Source organism: Ascidia mentula, chromosome 7 (genome assembly GCF_947561715.1).
Source record: "Ascidia mentula chromosome 7, kaAscMent1.1, whole genome shotgun sequence".
Classification (NCBI taxonomy): domain Eukaryota; kingdom Metazoa; phylum Chordata; class Ascidiacea; order Phlebobranchia; family Ascidiidae; genus Ascidia; species Ascidia mentula.
Genome location: NC_138572.1, coordinates 570,255 through 591,437, shown reverse-complemented (window position 1 = coordinate 591,437; position 21,183 = coordinate 570,255). Strand labels below are relative to the sequence as shown.

At 37.9% G+C, this 21,183-nt stretch overlaps 4 protein-coding genes and 1 long non-coding RNA gene across 5 annotated transcripts; 3 read left to right on the top strand and 2 right to left on the bottom strand.

Annotated features, from left to right (window-relative positions):
• Positions 1-1,639: 1,639 nt before the first annotated feature.
• On the top strand, positions 1,640-3,974 carry LOC145909109 (uncharacterized). The gene is made up of 5 exons (XR_014403101.1): positions 1,640-1,715; positions 1,948-2,059; positions 2,107-2,182; positions 2,338-2,771; positions 3,345-3,974. It is a non-coding gene; the product is annotated as an uncharacterized LOC145909109 (long non-coding RNA).
• A 5,374-nt stretch (positions 3,975-9,348) lies between these two features.
• Positions 9,349-10,417, top strand: LOC145908037 (transmembrane protein 60-like). Its single transcript, XM_082995203.1, has 4 exons — positions 9,349-9,513; positions 9,638-9,742; positions 9,843-9,914; positions 9,997-10,417. The coding sequence occupies exons 1-4, from the start codon at positions 9,424-9,426 to the stop codon at positions 10,129-10,131; spliced, it is 402 nt and encodes a 133-aa protein (XP_082851329.1). The 5' UTR covers positions 9,349-9,423; the 3' UTR covers positions 10,132-10,417.
• On the top strand, positions 10,237-15,930 carry LOC145908035 (carnitine O-palmitoyltransferase 2, mitochondrial-like). The gene is made up of 13 exons (XM_082995200.1): positions 10,237-10,565; positions 10,620-10,723; positions 11,000-11,142; positions 11,210-11,373; positions 11,494-11,624; positions 11,833-11,982; positions 12,319-12,504; positions 12,752-12,975; positions 13,462-13,615; positions 13,965-14,097; positions 14,287-14,425; positions 14,719-14,838; positions 15,057-15,930. Exons 1-13 carry the CDS (start codon positions 10,527-10,529, stop codon positions 15,389-15,391), a joined length of 2,022 nt encoding a protein of 673 aa, XP_082851326.1. The 5' UTR covers positions 10,237-10,526; the 3' UTR covers positions 15,392-15,930.
• Positions 15,931-16,068: 138 nt separating this feature from the next.
• Positions 16,069-18,030, bottom strand: LOC145908036 (uncharacterized). The gene is made up of 2 exons (XM_082995202.1): positions 17,993-18,030; positions 16,069-17,962 (listed from the first exon to the last, which is right to left on the bottom strand). Exons 1-2 carry the CDS (start codon positions 18,007-18,009, stop codon positions 16,105-16,107), a joined length of 1,875 nt encoding a protein of 624 aa, XP_082851328.1. The 5' UTR covers positions 18,010-18,030; the 3' UTR covers positions 16,069-16,104.
• Positions 18,031-19,215: 1,185 nt separating this feature from the next.
• LOC145908661 (uncharacterized) lies at positions 19,216-21,183 on the bottom strand. The gene has a single exon (XM_082995980.1). The coding sequence runs from the start codon at positions 21,158-21,160 to the stop codon at positions 19,289-19,291; it is 1,872 nt and encodes a 623-aa protein (XP_082852106.1). The 5' UTR covers positions 21,161-21,183; the 3' UTR covers positions 19,216-19,288.

The following is a 21,183-nucleotide window of genomic DNA, read 5'->3' as shown; positions in this document are numbered from 1 at the left end:
ATCATTAGAAAAATTTTGGAACACTGTCCCACCTTCAACATTTCTTAACCTATCATATATTTTACAGTTGCTCAACATATAAACTATAGACTACAAGCATATTTACTAAAATCTTGTTGGGTAATGCGTAACAACATTTAATATATTCGCTCCAAAATAGACCTTTTTCCAACACTGTTTGTTGTGTGTGACGCAGGTGGATTCTATTTAAATAAGAACTGATGACGTTTTTAGCGAAACATGTTTTCTTTACAATAAACTGTTTAAAACAAGGTTATTTATATTGTAATAATTCGTGTCACATTGTTGATATTTTTCTCACCTCGCTGTTAGATTTTCTTTTTTTGTGTTGAATGTATATTTTATGAATTCGGTAAGCACTTGACTTTGAGACGTTATTCAGTGTCTTAGTACATGTACCTTTTCATCAGCAATTTCGTTAATTCCACTTTCATTTACTTATTTTCTAAAATGTAACAACGTTGCATAAAAGTTTTAAATTTATCATTTTAAGTATTGCAAAAACCTCAATATAGTAATAGCAATGTTCCCTTTCATGTTGTCATGCTCCATTTGCAAAAGTTTGGAATAAATTGTGGAGTGAAAATTTAAAGTTGTGTTTTTGTGTTGTGATTTCTGTGCCCATTCCATTCTTCAATTGCATCGATCATTCCTTCAATGTCAACACAAGCCTTGTTGGCTGATAAAATAAACATATTTAATGACAAGTAATTGTTTAAAACCACCTTCAATGTAGTTATTACCTCTTGAACTGTGCCCACAACAAATGTTTTTTGTGTGTAATTTATGTGCTGTTGTGCGTTTTGACTGAAATACACAGTTCATTATTGGGATTGGTGGTTCGGACTACTGCGAACCTGTGACGCTTTTATCAATAAAATATTGTCGAACACTGGAAGACAGTTTTTGGGACCAATTGGATGTATCTATTTTTTTTAATTGTAATAGCTGAAAGGGTCACCACAGTTTGATATTAACGGAAGGCGCGTGAAATTATTCCAAACGTTATACAAAATCATCGTGTGTTTTAGGAGTAATTGCGACACTTTTGAGGATTCGAGGCGTCGCTTTGAAAATTAGTATTTGTATCATGGGTTTGGTCTTCAATAAATGAAGCGAGTCTAATAAGACGTTGAGTGATTTCCAAACATTTTGTGGTTGCGTACCACGTAGTTAATTGTTACAAAGTAACCTAGGGGATAAAGTAACAAACATTTTGAGATCACTTACGATTTTTTAATTCGAATTATATCCGCATATTACGGAAAAGGTGCTCGCGTACCAACGGTTGGGTAACACTGTATTAGTCGAATGATAAAGTCGAAATTTAATGCTTGTGGTAACTCGACAGAGGTAAATATTAAATGCAAGAAATCGCAAATAGATGTATAACAAACCGGTCTGGTGGCACACGAAACTAAAAAAAATTACTTTTGAGTAAAGTTATCTGGAAAAGTCTGCATTCGAGGCTAATTGCTTAATTGGCGCATTTTATTTGATTACATAACAATCACGTGATCACCATAGACTGAAGGACAAACGATGAAGGTGAAAGCGTCATTTGAAAGGTGATCGTGACGGTGGTTGGACGTTTTAATGATGGCTTACATATTTGTTTAGATCTTTTTCAGGTCTCTAGTAGTAATTGATTCTGAAGAAGAGGCTTGTTACCATTTTTATATGAAATGCGCTTGGTAAGTAGCCTTAATTATATCTCACAAGTCATTATATAAATGTATTTTGTATTAATCTTAATTCAGTGGCGATAAGCACTTGAGCATTAAATTCGTTTGCAAATAACGTGTGGTTGCTTATAAATTCAGTAAAAACTACAACCAGCTGATCGTAAGCAAACTGCCTTATGGTTTATACTGTTTACTCTTGCACATAACCGAATACTAGTTTTGCCATATAATTAAAATGTAGGTTCGTCAAACACCGGAAACATGACAGGAACCAGCCTGTTCTGTTGGGTGATACGGATCTATCATTTCTTGTCAGATATCTTTTTGTAAGTAATCTTGAATTCGTAAAATAGGTACGTATTTATTTTCATAAAAACAGTTATTTTCACATGTAAAAAAGTTGTTAATATGACTTGTAGAACAATGCATCCCGACTGGATAATTCAAGAAGGCTGCGAATGTGGTTGTTTCGGAAGGTATTTATCAGGTTTAAAACTGCCTCCGCTTTCCTTTATAAGATATTCGGGCGAGATTTTTAATGAAAATAACTTTTTATATTTGCGATGTTACTTAATTTGACTTTAAATCTTAATCTTGTACTGAACTGAATATTGTTTAAATATTTCGTCAGAAATTTCGATGATGTTGTGCCCAGGTGGAAGATGAACAAAGTCTGAAGTTGCGAAGTCAGGATGGTATCCAATCTCCCACAAAGTAAGTTGCAGAATTTCAAAATATTGACACGTCTTGCATGTGGAATTATAAATTAGTTTATTATGGTCTTGGTAGCGTTGTGATTGTTATTTTTGTGATTATCCTGTTGTGCTGCTTACAATATCCACCCGTGGTTGTTCAGATAAAGGTGTACTAACAAACATAATGGTTATGTGTACCACTCAACTCCTATTTTTATATTAATCACCTTGGACGTATTCGTATTTGGCCTGATACATGTTTTTTCCTTTTCATTGTGAGACTAGCCATACGCCTGCGGATTGTGACAGAAGCAGATTGAACAAGGATGGTTCAATATGAAATGGGCTGGCGTACAACTCCAATACAAAGGTTACTATTGTTCGAAGTTTCAAAAGTCCTGCCTATTATGCTTGACATTTTTCAATGAGTTACCACCTATTGACACCCGCGTCTTGATTATAAACTCACAAAATTCGACCCGATATGATACTTACATGTGGGAATAAAACGCCTGAGCAACTGTTTCTTGCCATAGATTAACCTACAGCTGTTTAAACGCCAAAAAGGAATTTACTCCGTTTTGCTTTCAATGAAAAACTTGTCCGGTTAACACTTAAAAGTTGTGTTTTATTTGCTATTTCTTTTGCACAGACATTGATTCGTCTGGCCTTCTCTTGGTCTGGCTTCACGCCGTACAAATAAAACCCTCTTAAATCTAAAGAAATGCTGTTGTATTAAAACGGTATTTAAAAAAAAAACTTACAAACGTTTAGGATTTCAAATTGTTATTTTAAATTAAATTCATCGCCAGGCTTATCAAACCGGTTAGCTAGATTACAGCGTCATTACGTCAATTTTTTTGTGGATTAGGAGTAGAAAGGAAAGCGGAATTATCTCCTTTTCATATGCGGTTTGCGTTTAACTTGTTTTGTTTTTATTCAGCGAACTCGACACATTGAACTTCAAGAGCAACCGAGATGGAGATATTTCAAGAAACCTGACCATCACATAAAGCTTTGTCACCTCAAACAAATAAAATGGCCAATAAACATGTGTTGTATAGGGAAAGTGTTGGGATTAATTAATTTCACTATGGAGTAACATTGTCGGGAATATGGTTTTAAATGAAATGTTTAAAGTTTTAAATGAAACTTAATAATTTCATGTAAATTTGATAAGCACAAACCGTGGTTTCTGGTTCTAAGGAGTGCTAGTAAACCTATTTTAATTCTGGAAGTGTTTCGTAACAAACTGGTGTTAGTAGTGTAGCTGCACCTTTCAATGAGTAACTACTCTATTTCATTTATCTTCGCATTTGTTTTTCAGGTTGTCTTCCACTGGTTTGACGAACTGTTCTGTATACCGTGATTTCTGGATTGTCGAAGAAGTTAAAGCGATGCTTGGTTGTTACGTCACCTTGGCGGTTTTAATTTGTTCTTTGCATGCCAGACCCACCTTGCTTTGAAGATCCCGATCTGTTCATTTGCGCATCTTCACGACGATCTGGATATTCTTCTTCAACTTGAGCTGTAGCTCAAGCAGAATATCCTCTCATCTCTTACAATGGTTTGGTCGGTCATCTCCTGCAGTTCCATTACTTCTGACCTCCTCCCTGATGAAGACATCCACGCATCGCTCTTCTACTGACCGTTACTTTACTCCCTTCACTCAATAAAATTTTTGAAATTAAATCTTAACGGCCCCCTTCATTCGACAGCGAATCAAAAATAGTGAAAAGGTGGAATGCTGCCGAAATTTTCCAGGATTTGCTAGGAGGAACCCTGCCATAGGGCCTAAGTCCCCTATTGCGCCACCTAGTGGCCAAAATTTTATTTAAAAATAAAACATTTCTTTGAAAATAAAAAATAAACTTTTTTTAATTTAATTTTTGGAAAACCGAAAAAAAAATTGGAAAATATTCTAAAATTTCGGAAAAAAATTGTTTCAGGATTGTTATAACGTGAATATTCTCTAGTGCATTAGTTTTTGAAACAAGGTTGTTTGAAGTTTTTGAACAAACAAGGTTGTTTGAACACGTTAATACTACTGTGAACGACTAAAAAATACGAGATTTGTTTATGTGATCGGTTTATTGGGGGCAAAAATGATGAAAGGAAAACGAAGCAATTGCAAATAACGGGATGCAGTTGAACAAGGTAAACATAGTTTGGATGATTTCATGTTGTGAAGTGGCGATGGTTAAAACGCGTCATCGATTCAGCAAATAGTTCAATGGTATCCGATCCAAATCTAAATCCGGCAGGTGGCGTGGGTTCAACTTGCTCCTGTCACTGTATGATGAACGACACTGCAACCCTGAAACAGAATGATAGTGAGTTTGTAATCACACAGAAATAACGGCAATAGTGTGGAAATGGCACGGACACTTGGCCCCATTGAGCAACCTCAACTAAGCTTGATTTCACCCGGAACCGTTCTACTCACAAGGCATAAACGACCTCACGTACCTCTTCGGCAAAGATGTTACGTCACCGCCGTCTGACGTCGATAATACATCGGTAAACAAGCACGCAGCGTTGATAATTTGACCTGTACGAATGTCGACATCTGTAAAAACAAACCACCAAAAAAAACAATTTAAATTATTAAAAACTAGCCAACAAAGACATACCTTCACAATATTTCCGCTTTGACGAAGATTGAAATTGCTGACGTCATTCCCCACACATCGAACCATGTCTTCTTGCTTGGGGTTGAATTCTTCTTGTTGACGAATCTTCGAATGGATGAAAGCTACTTCCCAACTTCTCACTAAATAGCGCCTTGATTGCCAACGATGCCACAAAAAAGTGCATTTCTCCTCAAATAATTGAGTAGAATTTTGCCGCAGGTCAAAATTCCGATAAATCCTTGCAACTCTGGAGCAAATATCTCGCATTAGAGGTCTAGTTGAGTGAATTTTCAAGCGTTGATTGCCGAACGACCAATCAACGCAGGAATTTTTAAAACGCGTCATCGATTCAGCAACTAAAATCGCACGGTATCCGGCATAAGGATCAAAAGATGGAGACGCTTACTTTTAATTTGATGTTGGCCGCAGGACGACCTGGACCCCCACCAACCGCCTGGAACCGCCAAATTCCAATAGATTTAGCCGAAAAACCAACATTTTAATTTTGGCTGAAATCCGGAAAAAAGGAAAGGCCTTGGTGTTTTTTCAAAAATCTGCCAAAGACTAGGTGTCGCCGATTCTTGTGTTAACTGGTTTGGGAGGGCCCCAGGACCGCCTGGACCCCCACCAACCGCCTGGAACCGCCAAATTCCAATAGATTTAGCCGAAAAACCAACATTTTAATTTTGGCTCAAATCCGGAAAAAAGGAAAGGCTATAGCCTTGGAGTTTTTTCAAAAATTGGCCAAAGATTAGGTGGCGCCGATTCTGGTGTTAACTGGTTTGGGAGGGCCCCAGGGCCGCCTGGACCCCCACCAACCGCCTGGAACCGCCAAATTCCAATAGATTTAGCCGAAAAACCAACATTTTAATTTTGGCTCAAATCCGGAAAAAAGGAAAGGCTATAGCCTTGGTGTTTTTTCAAAAATTGGCCAAAGATTAGGTGGCGCCGATTCTGGTGTTAACTGGTTTGGGAGGGCCCCAGGGCCGCCTGGACGCCCACCAACCGCCTGGAACCGCCAAATTCCAATAGATTTAGCCGAAAAAAACAACATTTGAATTTTGGCTGAAATCCGGAAAAAAGGAAAGGCTATAGCCTTGGTGTTTTTTCAAAAATTGGCCAAAGATTAGGTGGCGCCGATTCTGGTGTTAACTGGTTTGAGAGGGCCCCAGGGCCGCCTGGACCCCCACCAACCGCCTGGAACCGCCAAATTCCAATAGATTTAGCCGAAAAACCAACATTTTAATTTTGGCTGAAATCCGGAAAAAAGGAAAGGCTATAGCCTTGGTGTTTTTTCAAAAATCTGCCAAAGACTAGGTGTCGCCGATTCTGGTGTTAACTGGTTTGGGAGGGCCCCAGGACCGCCTGGACCCCCACCAACCGCCTGGAACCGCCAAATTCCAATAGATTTAGCCGAAAAACCAACATTTTAATTTTGGCTCAAATCCGGAAAAAAGGAAAGGCTATAGCCTTGGTGTTTTTTCAAAAATTGGCCAAAGATTAGGTGGCGCCGATTCTGGTGTTAACTGGTTTGGGGGGGCCCCAGGACCGCCTGGACCCCCACCAACCGCCTGGAACCGCCAAATTCCAATAGATTTAGCCGAAAAACCAACATTTTAATTTTGGCTGAAATCCGGAAAAAAGGAAAGGCTATAGCCTTGGTGTTTTGACAAAAATTGGCCAAAGATTAGGTGGCGCCGATTCTGGTGTTAACTGGTTTGGGAGGGCCCCAGGGCCGCCTGGACCCCCACCAACCGCCTGGAACCGCCAAATTCCAATAGATTTAGCCGAAAAACCAACATTTTAATTTTGGCTGAAATCCGGAAAAAAGGAAAGGCTATAGCCTTGGTGTTTTTTCAAAAATTGGCCAAAGATTAGGTGGCGCCGATTCTGGTGTTAACTGGTTTGGGAGGGCCCCAGGGCCGCCTGGACCCCCACCAACCGCCTGGAACCGCCAAATTCCAATAGATTTAGCCGAAAAACCAACATTTTAATTTTGGCTGAAATCCGGAAAAAAGGAAAGGCTATAGCCTTGGTGTTTTGACAAAAATTGGCCAAAGATTAGGTGGCGCCGATTCTGGTGTTAACTGGTTTGGGAGGGCCCCAGGACCGCCTGGACCCCCACCAACCGCCTGGAACCGCCAAATTCCAATAGATTTAGCCGAAAAACCAACATTTTAATTTTGGCTCAAATCCGGAAAAAAGGAAAGGCTATAGCCTTGGTGTTTTTTCAAAAATTGGCCAAAGATTAGGTGGCGCCGATTCTGGTGTTAACTGGTTTGGGGGGGCCCCAGGACCGCCTGGACCCCCACCAACCGCCTGGAACCGCCAAATTCCAATAGATTTAGCCGAAAAACCAACATTTTAATTTTGGCTCAAATCCGGAAAAAAGGAAAGGCTATAGCCTTGGTGTTTTTTCAAAAATTGGCCAAAGATTAGGTGGCGCCGATTCTGGTGTTAACTGGTTTGGGAGGGCCCCAGGGCCGCCTGGACCCCCACCAACCGCCTGGAACCGCCAAATTCCAATAGATTTAGCCGAAAAAACAACATTTTAATTTTGGCTCAAATCCGGAAAAAAGGAAAGGCTATAGCCTTGGTGTATTTTCAACAATCGGCCCAAGATTAGGTGTCGCCGATTCTTGTGTTAACTGGTTTGGGTGGGCCCCAGGGCCGCCTGGACCCCCACCAACCGCCTGGAACCGCCAAATTCCAATAGATTTAGCCGAAAAACCAACATTTAATTTTGGCTGAAATCCGGAAAAAAGGAAAGGCTATAGCCTTGGTGTTTTTTCAAAAATCTGCCAAAGACTAGGTGTCGCCGATTCTTGTGTTAACTGGTTTGGGAGGGCCCCAGGACCGCCTGGACCCCCACCAACCGCCTGGAACCGCCAAATTCCAATAGATTTAGCCGAAAAAACAACATTTTAATTTTGGCTGAAATCCGGAAAAAAGGAAAGGCTATAGCCTTGGTGTTTTTTCAAAAATTGGCCAAAGATTAGGTGGCGCCGATTCTGGTGTTAACTGGTTTGGGAGGGCCCCAGGGTTGCCTGGACCCCCACCAACCGCCTGGAACCGCCAAATTCCAATAGATTTAGCCGAAAAACCAACATTTTAATTTTGGCTCAAATCCGGAAAAAAGGAAAGGCTATAGCCTTGGTGTTTTTTCAAAAATTGGCCAAAGATTAGGTGGCGCCGATTCTGGTGTTAACTGGTTTGGGAGGGCCCCAGGGTTGCCTGGACCCCCACCAACCGCCTGGAACCGCCAAATTCCAATAGATTTAGCCGAAAAACCAACATTTTAATTTTGGCTCAAATCCGGAAAAAAGGAAAGGCTATAGCCTTGGTGTTTTTTCAAAAATTGGCCAAAGATTAGGTGGCGCCGATTCTGGTGTTAACTGGTTTGGGAGGGCCCCAGGGCCGCCTGGACCCCCACCAACCGCCTGGAACCGCCAAATTCCAATTGATTTGGTCGAAAAACCTACATTTTAATTTTGGCCTTGGTTTTATTCCAAAAATGTGGTGTTGCGGACTGTGATGTGAATTGCAACTAGAAACCATTCAAACCTGTATGTGATGATGAAACTCTCTGCGAACCGAAGTTGGGTTACTGTGGATTTGATTAACCAGCTTGTTTTGGTGCCCGCGGTATTTCTTATTACCTTCGTACTAGTTTTTTTCTCACCTCTCTGCTACTTCATTTCTTATTCACACAACAATACAAGCAATATATATTAAGCACAACGACACAGTAGGCAAAATCGATGGACAAGAAAATATATTTATGGATGTTTTGTGATGGCCATCGAATTGGAGTTCAATTTTCCGTAATTGAAACATGAAAAACAAAAACAACGAATAGTTTAGGGAAGATGTTGTGAAAGTCTTATTGTACACTACTCAAGGGAAATAACCTTTAGGGGTTTTTACAACAAAAATATGGTGAAGAATATTATTCAACTAATATTTCAACAAAATACAAAGCTTAACTGCTGTTATAGTTTTATTTAAATAATGTTGTACATATTTTGCATGATTTGGAAATCACTGCAAACGTAAAAAACAGTGGTTCTTTATAAACTGTGCACAGTTGACATAGAAATTTCATTGCTGTTTGCATTAGTTGTTGTCACACAACAATAATAAAAAGTTTGGCGTTTTTTTTATTGCAGTAATTTTTGATAATTACCAGTGATTCTGGCGACAACCATCTAAATAATGAAGTTAAATAATCCTCATCAGTGTTTATTATCACACACTTTGATGTGTTTTTTTACATAGAAATCTACAAATTGCCGGTGTGTCGTTTACATTATATGTTTATTAGATATCAGTTGTCGTTATTATTAATTATTAGGTCGGAATATATACAGTTTGTTTAACTTCAGAATAATGGTTTTGTTTCCTCAAATGGCGGTAGGATGGATTGCCGCATTGGTGTTTCTTATTTTGCTAGTTTTAAAACTTGACGGAAAAATGAACGTAAGTTGTGAAGTTGTTTACAAACAGTTTCCTGTTTTTTCGACGAATTTGCTAAAAAATTTGGAAATTGCGCGTTTGTGCAACTTCTAGCGAACCACAAATAACAACAAAGCTTTTGTTTCAGGTATCATGGGCGCTAACATCAATACCTTTGTTTATTCATGATGGAATTGAAATGTTTGTCATCACTCTACAACTGATCATTCATTTCAGAAACGGGGGTGTTTATGTAAGTAGAGGTTAGATAAACAGTGATGTCTATCCAACAAATGTTTGCTGTTATGTTGATCAGGTTTGTTTTAAACATGCAAGTAAAAATGACTTTGCAGGATTCCCACAATGTCACAAAAGAGCGGAAGTGTTGGAATTTGTTCGTCTGGTTTTGTATTACTTTGTTTCAGGTAAATACAACTGGAAGGAGTTGGTAAACTTTATGTGGTTTAAGATTTCGCATACTTAGTATTTTATATTATTTACACGTAGATTCTTCTTTGTTTGTACCTGGATAATATCATACCAGGCTTGCGGTTGTACATTGCTTTGATTCCTTTGTGGATTGCCCTTATTGGATACAACGTGGATTTCATGAGATATCAGCTACGTGTGCTTAGACATTGATATGTCTTATCCCAAAGAGTGTGAGATGGAACTGATGGAATAAATGTTGGATGCTGATACTGTGATTGTCCGAGTGAAGACAGAGAGAGACAGCAGTGAATGACAAACTTTTAAATGGTTAAGATTTATTGAAAACGCGTTTGAACTCTGATGGAATATTCCGTTTTGTTTAGTTGTTATGTTTTCCTTAATCGATTGTAATTTCTTTTTTGGATGTAAATTGCTAATATCATAAACACAATAATCTACTTTACAAAAAGTTAGTTAATTGTTTTTCATTGTAAAGCAGCTTTTTGTTAAATTAGGTTTAAAATTTTGATTTATGTTGTAAATACTGGCTGATAACAGAGAAACATTGGTGTACTATATTTTGGATATTCCAAGTACAACCAATCATGGTCTTGCAACTTCGAAATGCTGTTTTAAACTTAAAGGTGGGACTTGCCTTCGCAATGTAGACAATACCAATACATGTGTATTATGTATAGGTGTGCAGGGCATTATGCAGATCAGCAAAAAGATATTCATCAGCACTTGAAGTATTGCACGACAGCCGTTTGCCAACTTATCATTTTCAGAAATGCCTTCCCAGGTAACAATATTTAGTTCTACGAAATGTAAAATAACCAAGAAATGCCCTAAATTTGTTTTGCGGAACTTGTTAAAAAATTATATTAGTATTTTTTGTTGCGGATAAGACTGTTTGATGATATTGATGCTTTATCAACGACTACTTTGTCAGCATTAAAATTACATAAAACTAATTCATTTTGAAAGCAATTGTTTCTCAATAAGAAGGTCTGCAATAAACTCAAATTAATTTTGTTTTACATTTTGACTTCCCAATTCAACTTGATCCATACTTTAGACTACCCATTCCAAAGCTTGAAGACACTTTACAAAAATATCTGACATCACTAAGAGCTTTGGAAGGTCACCCCAATGTCAACGCTCATTCAATCAATGACACTGAGAGGGCAGTGCGTTCATTCATGCAAAACGATGGACCAGGTAATTTTGTCCAAGTGTAAGTCCATACAATATACACCAATTAATTCAATGCGTATGTTTCATGCAGAATTGCACAAACATCTTGTTGCTATGAATGCAGCCAATCCACAAACCAGTTATATTTGTAAACCGTGGTTTGACATGTATTTGGAAAGTAGATTGCCTCTACCGCTCAACTATAATCCATTTCTGGTTTACAAACGAGATCCAAATGAAGCCATGAATGACCCAGTAAGTTGCATCTTGTGCAAAATTTTTTATGTTTTCAACAGTAGTAAAAAGAATGATTGAAGTAATTTTCCAATTTTTAAGGAGTTATTTGAGCAGAAATAATCAGTATATACATCATAGGCTACACGCTGCACAAACATAATTGTCTCAGCCGTTCGGTTTCAAAACACATTGAATGCGGAAATCCTTTCACCAGAAGTGTTTTACATGAAAGACACTGCAAAGTCTGCATCTATGCAAACTCTAGTAAAGTAAGTGTATTTTAAACTAGATCTTTGTGTCTAAAAACTAAAATGCTGATGTAGGATGTGTTCGCTGCTGTATGTTTGTGGATTATGGTTAACTTGGGCACATGTTTGGCTACAATTGGTTTAGTTTAGGAAATATTATTGAATGCTCTTGCTGTCAAAACTTATGTTTTAAGCTTCAGTCCAACCACAACCACCAGTATTATTGCAGATATTTGCCAAATACATTAAAGTTGAGATACATACCCATGATGATGAACGGAGCTTATCCACTCGATATGAGCCAGTTTAAAAACCTCCTGAATTCAACACGGATCCCACTTCAAGACAAAGACGAACTCAGAGTCTACCCAGGGTCCAGGTTTGAAACTGCAACAAAATGTTTGTTATTTTAACTAACAGCCATCACCGAATGTTGCCTGTGAATACGCAACCATTGTAAGTAAGTAGAAGGTGTGTTGCCATGACAACTTAGATTATGTGAATATTGTACCCCTTAGCTTCAGGTTTATTTTCCTGAAATCAACATTTTTCTAACTTGCTGTGTGTAAAACAACATGAAAACTTAAAAATTACCGAGACCTTGTGTCCAAATGCGCTTTGTTTTTTGTAAAAATATGTTTCGCTAAAAACAGCCTTTTGTTGTCTTGTTCTTTTGTAACAAATGCTTATGTTTGCAAACAAAGTTTTCTTTTAGACATATTCTTGTCATTCGAAACGGTCACTTTTACAAAGTTCAAGTGATGAGTTTGAATGGAAGAATTCTCCACCCGAGTCAGATTAAAGCTTCGATCCAAAGCATCCTTGATGACAAAACTCCGCATGACGACAATTCTGTGGCTTATTTGACAACAACTGATAGAAATACATGGGCAAGGGCCAGGTACCATCTTACAATGTGATTTAAGTCTCTTAATTATGCCAGCAGATTTATCTGAAAAAATTTTTCATTGCGGCTCACAAAATTTTTGTTGCTTTAACACATTCCCTCCTACAATTAATGAACAAGTCTTTGTTGTTTGAACAGTTACAGGTTTGTGTGGTTATCAGGGTATGATTTAGAAAAAATAAGTTTGAAGCAGTGAAGTTACTGCCCTTGTTTGACCTCTAAAACATGCATGTTCCTGCAGAAAACATTTGCTTGACACCAAAAATATGACAGCCCTGGCCAACATCGATTCATCGATTTTCTGTCTAGTTCTTGATGATACAAATGTGCCCGATAACCCGACAAAAATGGTTGACACTTTTCTTCATGGTGATGGCGCCTCCCGGTGGTTTGACAAGAGCTTTTCCTTGATTGTGTCGGCCAACGGTGAAGTTGGGTTAAACTTCGAACATGCTTGGGGAGATGGTAAGTTTAATGTTTGTACATCCAATATATTGCAAGGTTTACTTGCTTCACAGCTAAGACATTGCAGTCGATCTGATTCAGCTTGGCTGTGATGCCAGTTTAACTTGTGATTTCGATACAATACCAGTGATAAGAATAGCAACTGCGGGAATATATAGTGCCTGGTGTAAAACCTTTTTATATGGGTTATTCAGTTTCAAGAACTGGATCGCATGAACCGGTTTCAACTGGCTTAATCCCACCACTGCGTTTAGGTTCTCTATTTAGTCTATATCTATGGATGTTAACTGTCAAACCTACAACAAGCATATGTGTAAGCCTATGTTTCACTTCAGACGTATTTTAGTCCATGGTTACTATGCCAAAATATTTGAATCCCACCACTGGGTGTTAATAAGAACAGATCATTTTTTATGCCTGAACTACAAGAAAAATATCTCGTCAGAGATCAAAAACACACTAACATGTATGTTGCTGTGAATGCAGGAGTTGCTGTGATGAGGTTCTTTAACGAAGTATTTGACGATTCAACATTGAAACCAGCGATAAGCAACGATGAAGATGGCGACAACACTTTCATCAGTAATCATGTAAATCGGATCAAGTTTAATCTTGACGAGACTGCAAAGCAAGCAATTAGGTTTGAAGCACTAATATACCTTGACAGTCTCGTTGTTGCTGGTAAAGATCAGTGGTTCTCCACGTTTATCATCTTGTGGCACACAAAAAAACTTCATGACAAAGTTGCATTTTAAGGTCACGCATATTTGCCTTTTTAGGGAAATAGTTGATGGATGGAAATATGTCTGATATCTGAGTCAGATGTCATAGATATAATTACATTATATGCAAACACATGTACTTCCCGTTAATTGTCCAGGGTTTCTCATTTCTTGCTCGGACTTATTGGGAAAACGTGGCGATGCCAGTAAAACAATAATCCCTTGAGATTGGTTGCAAGCAGTCTAAACTTATTTTTAACTTTCAAGCGATGCCCGGAGTCGATACAAAGAAGACATCGGCCGACTGAGAGTTGCTGCTTGCGACTTTCCAAACATGAACAAGGATTACTTAAAGAAGAAGAAAGTCTCACCCGACGGCATCATGCAACTTGCTATACAAGTGGGTTTGCATGGAACAGATTTATCATAATTTGAATATTAATTATTACTTTCCCAAAATGTATCTTGAAACAGAAATGTGCCTCAAGGTCAAGCAACTGTGTTTATTTTTCCTATTTTTTATGCTTTGTGCGAATAAGTGAAACAGAAATGCCAAACAATGTTACATGTTTCAGTTGTTTGTGCATAGGTCGGTCATTACAAGTTGTGCGGTCATCCTGCTGCTACTTATGAATCTTGCAGTACTTCTGCTTTCAAACACGGGAGAACCGAAACTATAAGATCATGTACACTGGAAGCTCAAGAAGCTGCTAGAGCAATTGCACAAGGTAAGTTCCAACAAAAACCTGTACATTAAAACCATCAGACTAACATGATACACATAATGTAAGTCAACACTTTCATGTGAATTGAATGTATGTTATGTATTAGAAAACCATTGCTTTTTGAAATTTATAGCATTTGTGTAGCAGCAAAATAAATATCATCACTGCATATTTAAAAGTTTCCACATAACTGCCAACAATATCATATAAGACATTTTCTATACATAGGACTGCAAAAAGGGGTTGATCTATTAAATTTTTTGATAGGAATATAATACAAATTCATGTTTTTGTAGGATCAGCGTCATCAGTAAACAACAAGCTGTCTAACGACAGTGATTACCGATCTAAAGTGGAGAAACTCATACGAAAAAGTTGTGGCAAACATAACGAACTGACCAAAGACGCAGCAATGGGTTAGTGAAGAAGCCTGTGTTTATCTTGTTGCCATGGAAACATTAATGCAAAGTTCATTGTTAAATTGAAAAACTACACATTAGCATTTCTTCATAGAATTAATTTGTTGCATTTTAGTAAAGTTGGATCGCTGCACTTGTTGTTTAAGAGGACCACCCTGATCCTCATGCAATTTTTTTTAAAGGACAAGTTGTAAGAACCATGCTTGTGTTCACAGGTCAAGGTTTCGACAGGCATATGTTTGGTCTCAAGCACACGGCTGAAAAAATCCTTGAAACTCCAACGCCACCAATATTTAAAGACAATTCTTACATCACAATGAACCACATTGTCCTTTCAACATCTACCCTTGCAAGCCATGCTGTGACTATGGGTGGTTTCGCTCCAGTGGTTCCCGATGGTTTTGGTGTTGGTTACGGAGTTCGTGATCATATGGTCGGGTGCAACATTACAAGTTATGACAACCGCGATGTGAAAGGTTTGGTGGACGCAATCGAAAGTTCCCTACAAGATATCTACACAGTGCTAGAAGGAAATGGAAGTGAAAAGTGATTTACTGTAGTTTATTATTCCTAAATAGTTTCATAATTCAAAGGTTTCTGTTGAGCACTGTTGTAACATTGCAAAAGAAATGTTCTAAATCATCTATGTATGCGATTGTTATTTTGATTCTTCTTTTGTCAATTGCTTTTGCATTGGTCGTAACAAACAAAAAAAGCATTGCAATATTTGGTAATTTGTATGATACTCAAATGATTCCGTAAAGCTCAACATGTACATCGACTAGTTACATTGAAAAAGGATTTACATGCTTTGCTGTAACAATCTTACAAAGTAACCCGGCAGCAACAAACAACAAAAAGACAATTTGCAGAAATTATGATGTTGTGTTGCACTGGACACATATTGTAACATGGATGCTATGAACAACAAAAATATATAATACACTCTGGAAGAAAATATATAAGCCAACTAAAATCATTACATGTCACAATTAATTTGCACAAGTTTTGAATTAGTTGTTGACTGGATGTTAATGTACATGATTACATTCCGGTTTGTAGAAGTGAGATGTAAGTTTTCTTGTTTCCAAACAAATACCTTTCCACATGAACAACAACTGTTTTTGTCTCCGAGCACAAATTGTCCATTTGGTACTTTGCAACAAATGGTTGCCGTTACATTACTGATGATAAAATTAGGGAAGACTTTGTTACAATAAAATTATTTTATGTCAATTGCCTTTGTACAACAGGAAGATTGTTTTAAGTAAATCGGATGGTATCTTCAAGCATTTGTATCTGCGGTTCATCAGCAGTGTATCGAGTCATTCCAATAAGATCATTTCTATCAGCCTGGCTATGATGATGCCTTGGACCTTTTCCTTTCATCAGCTGATAAGCAACCATTGCAGAACCTGTTTGCATTGGAGCAGACATCTGGTCTCCCACACCTCCAGTCAACAAAGCATAGGCACGTTTGTGCCCATCTGTAAGGTTGTTGTATATTGACGCAAATGTCAAGTCTGCCTTGGCGATATCGTTCAAATCCAAGAACCTGAAAGCTAACATAAATGGTGCTAAAATCCTCTCGTGAGGATAGGATTGGTATTGTAGGTCACTTATCACTATTCTCTCAATTCGCGTGACAACCTTTGCAAATGTGAGGTAGCTTTGAACGCCAACCATTTTTTCCAATGTTGAAACCCACGAGCCTTGTGTCATTTCACTGTATTGCACCAGGGTGTCTTTTTGTCCTTTGTTCTGAAAGTATACCTTCAGCCTTACTTCACAAGCAATAGCAAGAACAAAGAGCAAATCTCCACACATTGAATCAGAAATCATTCCCTTTCTTGTAAGCTCTCTTACTTGATTGAAAGAGGATTTGGATTTTATTTTGTTAAACCTGCTAAGGGCGGCGAGGAACAGCGTAGCTGGTCGGTAAACTGTGCGTTTCACATTGATTTCCCCTCTGGGTTGTTGGTCAGAAGCAATTTGTAATGCACTGAATCTATCAATATCCTCAAATAGTTGGTTGTGGAATGTAGGATTGTCGGTGAAGAGTGTGAGGTCGGGGTTGTATTTCTTCAGCAATCCTTTGTCTAGTTTAGTAGGTTGTGTCATGTAATACACAGTTCCATGATCAAACTCATCGTAGATCCTTTTATCACCAGCAACATAACATGTTTTCATCAACATATCAGCCAGGTGGTATCCATTCTTCAAATCAACATCTGACTGAAGATATTCAAGCATTTCGCTTACTGGTTTAATTAATTCAACTTTCCATGGCCTTCTTTCAGTCGAAGGTCTGCCAAGAGGAGATTTGCACGCATATGGAACTTGGCCATCAAAACTTATTCCTCTTGGAGTGAACGCATCATAAAACCAATTTTTTTCCCTATCCATGAAGTTGTTTAAGTACGGCAGATTCATGCAGGGTATGATGGTTTCCCCAAAGTTCACAATAATCAGTTGAAATATGACAGCAATCCATCTAAAGTACTCCAGGATTCCTTTGTAATTTGGACGGTGTTGTATTCCATCTTGCAAGACAATGATGTTTTCAAAATCAGAGTAAGGAGTTACTTCTCTTCTTGCAAGTGATCCCATTCCAACCAGTGCATATCTACACGGAGCTGGTCCTTTTATTCTAATGCAGTATCCCATTATTTCCTTCATAAGTGCAGTGAATTCTTCTGCAATGCCGTTCTGCAATCTTTCAACATCCCCTGCTCTTTGTACCTTGAAGTGTGAAAATTCCCCGTGTGATGTTATAGGTGGAGCAGTGAGTCGGTTTACATTGTGATTGGTGCTAATTCTAAATTGCAAAACTTTTTGTTGCAACGACCTGGATATCTTAACCAAGTCAGATCTTGTATCTTCGGCTCTGGCAAGGTCAAGCACATGGCAGCACAGCTCTTGAAGGTCACTTGTAACTTCCCTGATATTTCCTGGCTTCCTTACTATTGCCGCATTTAACAACACAGCACTTTGAATCAATGCAACTTTTTCAGGGCTCCTTTTTCTATTTATCAACCCGAGCTTGTGGAAAATCCGTGCAGAGTTACTTCGATCTTTCTCAACACCACGGTCACAAAATCTCCTCAGATCATCACACAACCTTTTCTCTTCTCTCAGACTATCACACAACCTTTTCTCTTCGCTCATTTTCGTTGCTTACAATAAACTATAAAATATCACAAAGAGAAAAAAAATTCATTTAACTGAACAGGTAGACAAGAATTAATGGAATTTGTATTGGTTTCCTTGTGCTAAGTCAAGCATTAAGAACATAAATTACACTAAAGACTGAACTAAAGTCTTGCATGTTGCAAAACTCCATGTAATGTCAAACACAATACAAGCAGCACACCTTACGACCTGTGCAAACAACTAATCTTGTGACCACAGCAAAAGAAAGTCATGTTAAACTTTAACCATAGCCAACTTAGGCTGAACAGTAAATATTTCAGGCAAACATTAAACCCCGTAAATGACGATTTAATTGAAAAACACACAATGCAAGTAGGCACTAACTATTTAGTACAACAAAAAATCTTAAATCAAAAACATTGGTTGACTTTATCACATATTTTTGCAGTGTAAACGACAAAAACATTTACGCTGATAGGTACAGATTCTTTTGTGCATATCTACATTAAAGTGACACACCTATTCTTGTGCATTGAAAAGTTATTTAACAAATTTTAGATTAGAAAAGCACAATTGCAAAGTTTTTATCATTATTATAATTCATCAATTTGAGTTAATTTTTGGCCATTTTTTGATTAGGTTCAGCTCTGTTCAAGCCTTAATTAAACCACTTTTAGGGTCAGCTCTGTTCCAGCCTTAATTAAACCACTTTTCTCCAAGAGGGATTAAAAAACATTCAATAAAAACATCATCAATGACTTTCAAACATCTTCAGGTTTTCGAGTGACAGAAAATAAAATTTAAATTAAAATTGTTAAAAAAAATGCAAACAAAGAAGCCAGGAAGGCAAATTCAGACACTAACTAGTCATACAAAAAACTTAGTGTCAGACGAATATTCAGGTAAATACAACATAATTTTAAAAAAGCAGACGAACAAGTTTGCGTATGTTGTGCAAAGTATACATATCCCACACAAGAAAAAACATAAACTGGTAATGTCAACAACAAGTATGACTTGCATGATTTGTGAAAGTAGCTTATCATTTGGAACACTACTCACAGATGTGCTCATAATTCTGAGAATAAAAAGACTGGCCCATACTTTTGTTAACATTGTCATGTTTAATCTGTGACGTCGGTCAGATCAGCTCCATATAATGATGCAGAAACTACACCAACAGCGGCATTTAAACTGATGATGGCATAAGTTCTTGCTGGAAGGTTTTTTCAAACATGACAATGTTAACAACAGTATGGGCCAGTCCTTTTATTCTCAGCTTCTTATTCATTTATTAAAACACCACTGAATCCTCAAGTTCACAAATCTCGGGTTCCTCGGGTGTGTAAGCTGACAGTTCTTGGAGCACATGGGGTTCGGTGAAGTAATGGTTTTCTGAGTAAGCATTTTCTTTAGCCAGTGGAATAAAAGACAAATATGAAGGAGTTATATTTTGGGCGTCAATGCTAAATAGACCTGCATACCCATGCGTCAGAAACTTGAACGCTTGTTTGTGTTTCTCTGATAGGCTGTTGTATATTGATATGAAAGCAGTGTGAGCTTTGTAGTCATCTGAAATATCAGCAAACCAGAACGACAACATAAAAGGATTTAAAATTCTTTCTCTAATATTGGTGACATACTGCACTTTGGTCATTACTACACGTTGCAGTCGAATCACAATCTTTGCGAACGAAATGTAGCTTTCTTGACCAACCATAATTTCAAAACTAGTCAGTCTTACTCCATCTTCTTTTTCAACAATTTTTTGTTCAAAATCATCTCTTTGCCCATTGTTTTGAAAGTAAACTTTCAACCTGACCTCACAAGCAATAGCAACAGCAAATAATATGTCATTACACATTTCTTTAGATATTGCCTCGAGGTTTTTCAGTTCTCTCACTTGATCAAAAGAAGACTTAGATTTGACTTTATGGTGTCTGCTTAAAGCAGCCAAAAACAATGTTGCAGGACGATAGATCTTCCGCTTTATGTTGATCATTCTTTTTGATTGCTTCCCAGATTTTTGCATTGTGCTGAAGTTTTCCAAATCTTCATTGAGTTGTTTGAAAAAGCTTTGCCTTGTAAGGCCATTGTTATACTTCTCCAGCATTTCTTGACTCATTTCTGCTGGATCCTGCATGTATTCCTCTGCCCCATCATTAAACTTTTCATATACACCTTCATCACCAGCAACATAACACGTTTTCATCAACATGTCAGCCAGGTGGTATCCATTCTTCAAATCAACATCTGACTGAAGATATTCAAGCATTTCGCTTACTGGTTTAATCAACTCCGCCTTCCATGGTTTCTTATCAGTGGGAGGTCTGCCAAGAGGAGATTTGCAAGCAAATGGAACTTGGCCATCAAAACTTATTCCTCTTGGAGTGAACGCATCATAAAACCAATTGTAATTGCTATCCATGAAGTTGTTTAAGTACGGCAGATTCATGCAGGGTACAATCGTCTCACCCAAGTTCACAATAATCAGTTGAAATATGACAGCAATCCATCTAAAGTACTCAAGAATGTTCTCATAATCATCTGGATCACATTCAACCCCATCTTCTAAGACAATAATGTTTTCAAAATCAGAGAATGGTGTAATTTCTTTGCGTACCATGGATCCCATTCCAACCAGAGCAAACTTGCAAGGTGGTTTACCCATTGTTTCAACACAATACATCATAAGGTCGCTCATCATCAGGGTGTACTGCGTTGTAATACGAATTTGTAACTTCTCAATTTTGTCAACATGATCTAGTTTTGCTTTCGAATCTTCGTCTACAGACAGTTGTTTTTCAACCATTGGAATCTTATTGAGGATTTCAGATACTTCACTTCTCAATGCAAGTACTTTCTTTGATAGTTTTTCAGCTTGCAAAACTAAATCTGCCTGCTTATTATTTGCGCCAGCAAGTTCCAGAACACAAGAGCAAAGTTTATGGATGTTACTTTTAACCTCCAAGATGTTATCTGGTTTCCTTATTCGGGCTGCATTTAACAAAACAGCACTCTGTATCAGTGAGATTTTATCAGGCCTGTTTTTAAAGTAGATTAATCCAAGCTTGTGTAAACATTTGGCACTTTCATTTAGTTCTCTTTCTACGCCTTCTACACAAACACGTCTTAGTTCTTCGCATAACTGGAGTTCGTCATCCATTTTCGTTGGCCCGTGTTTACAAG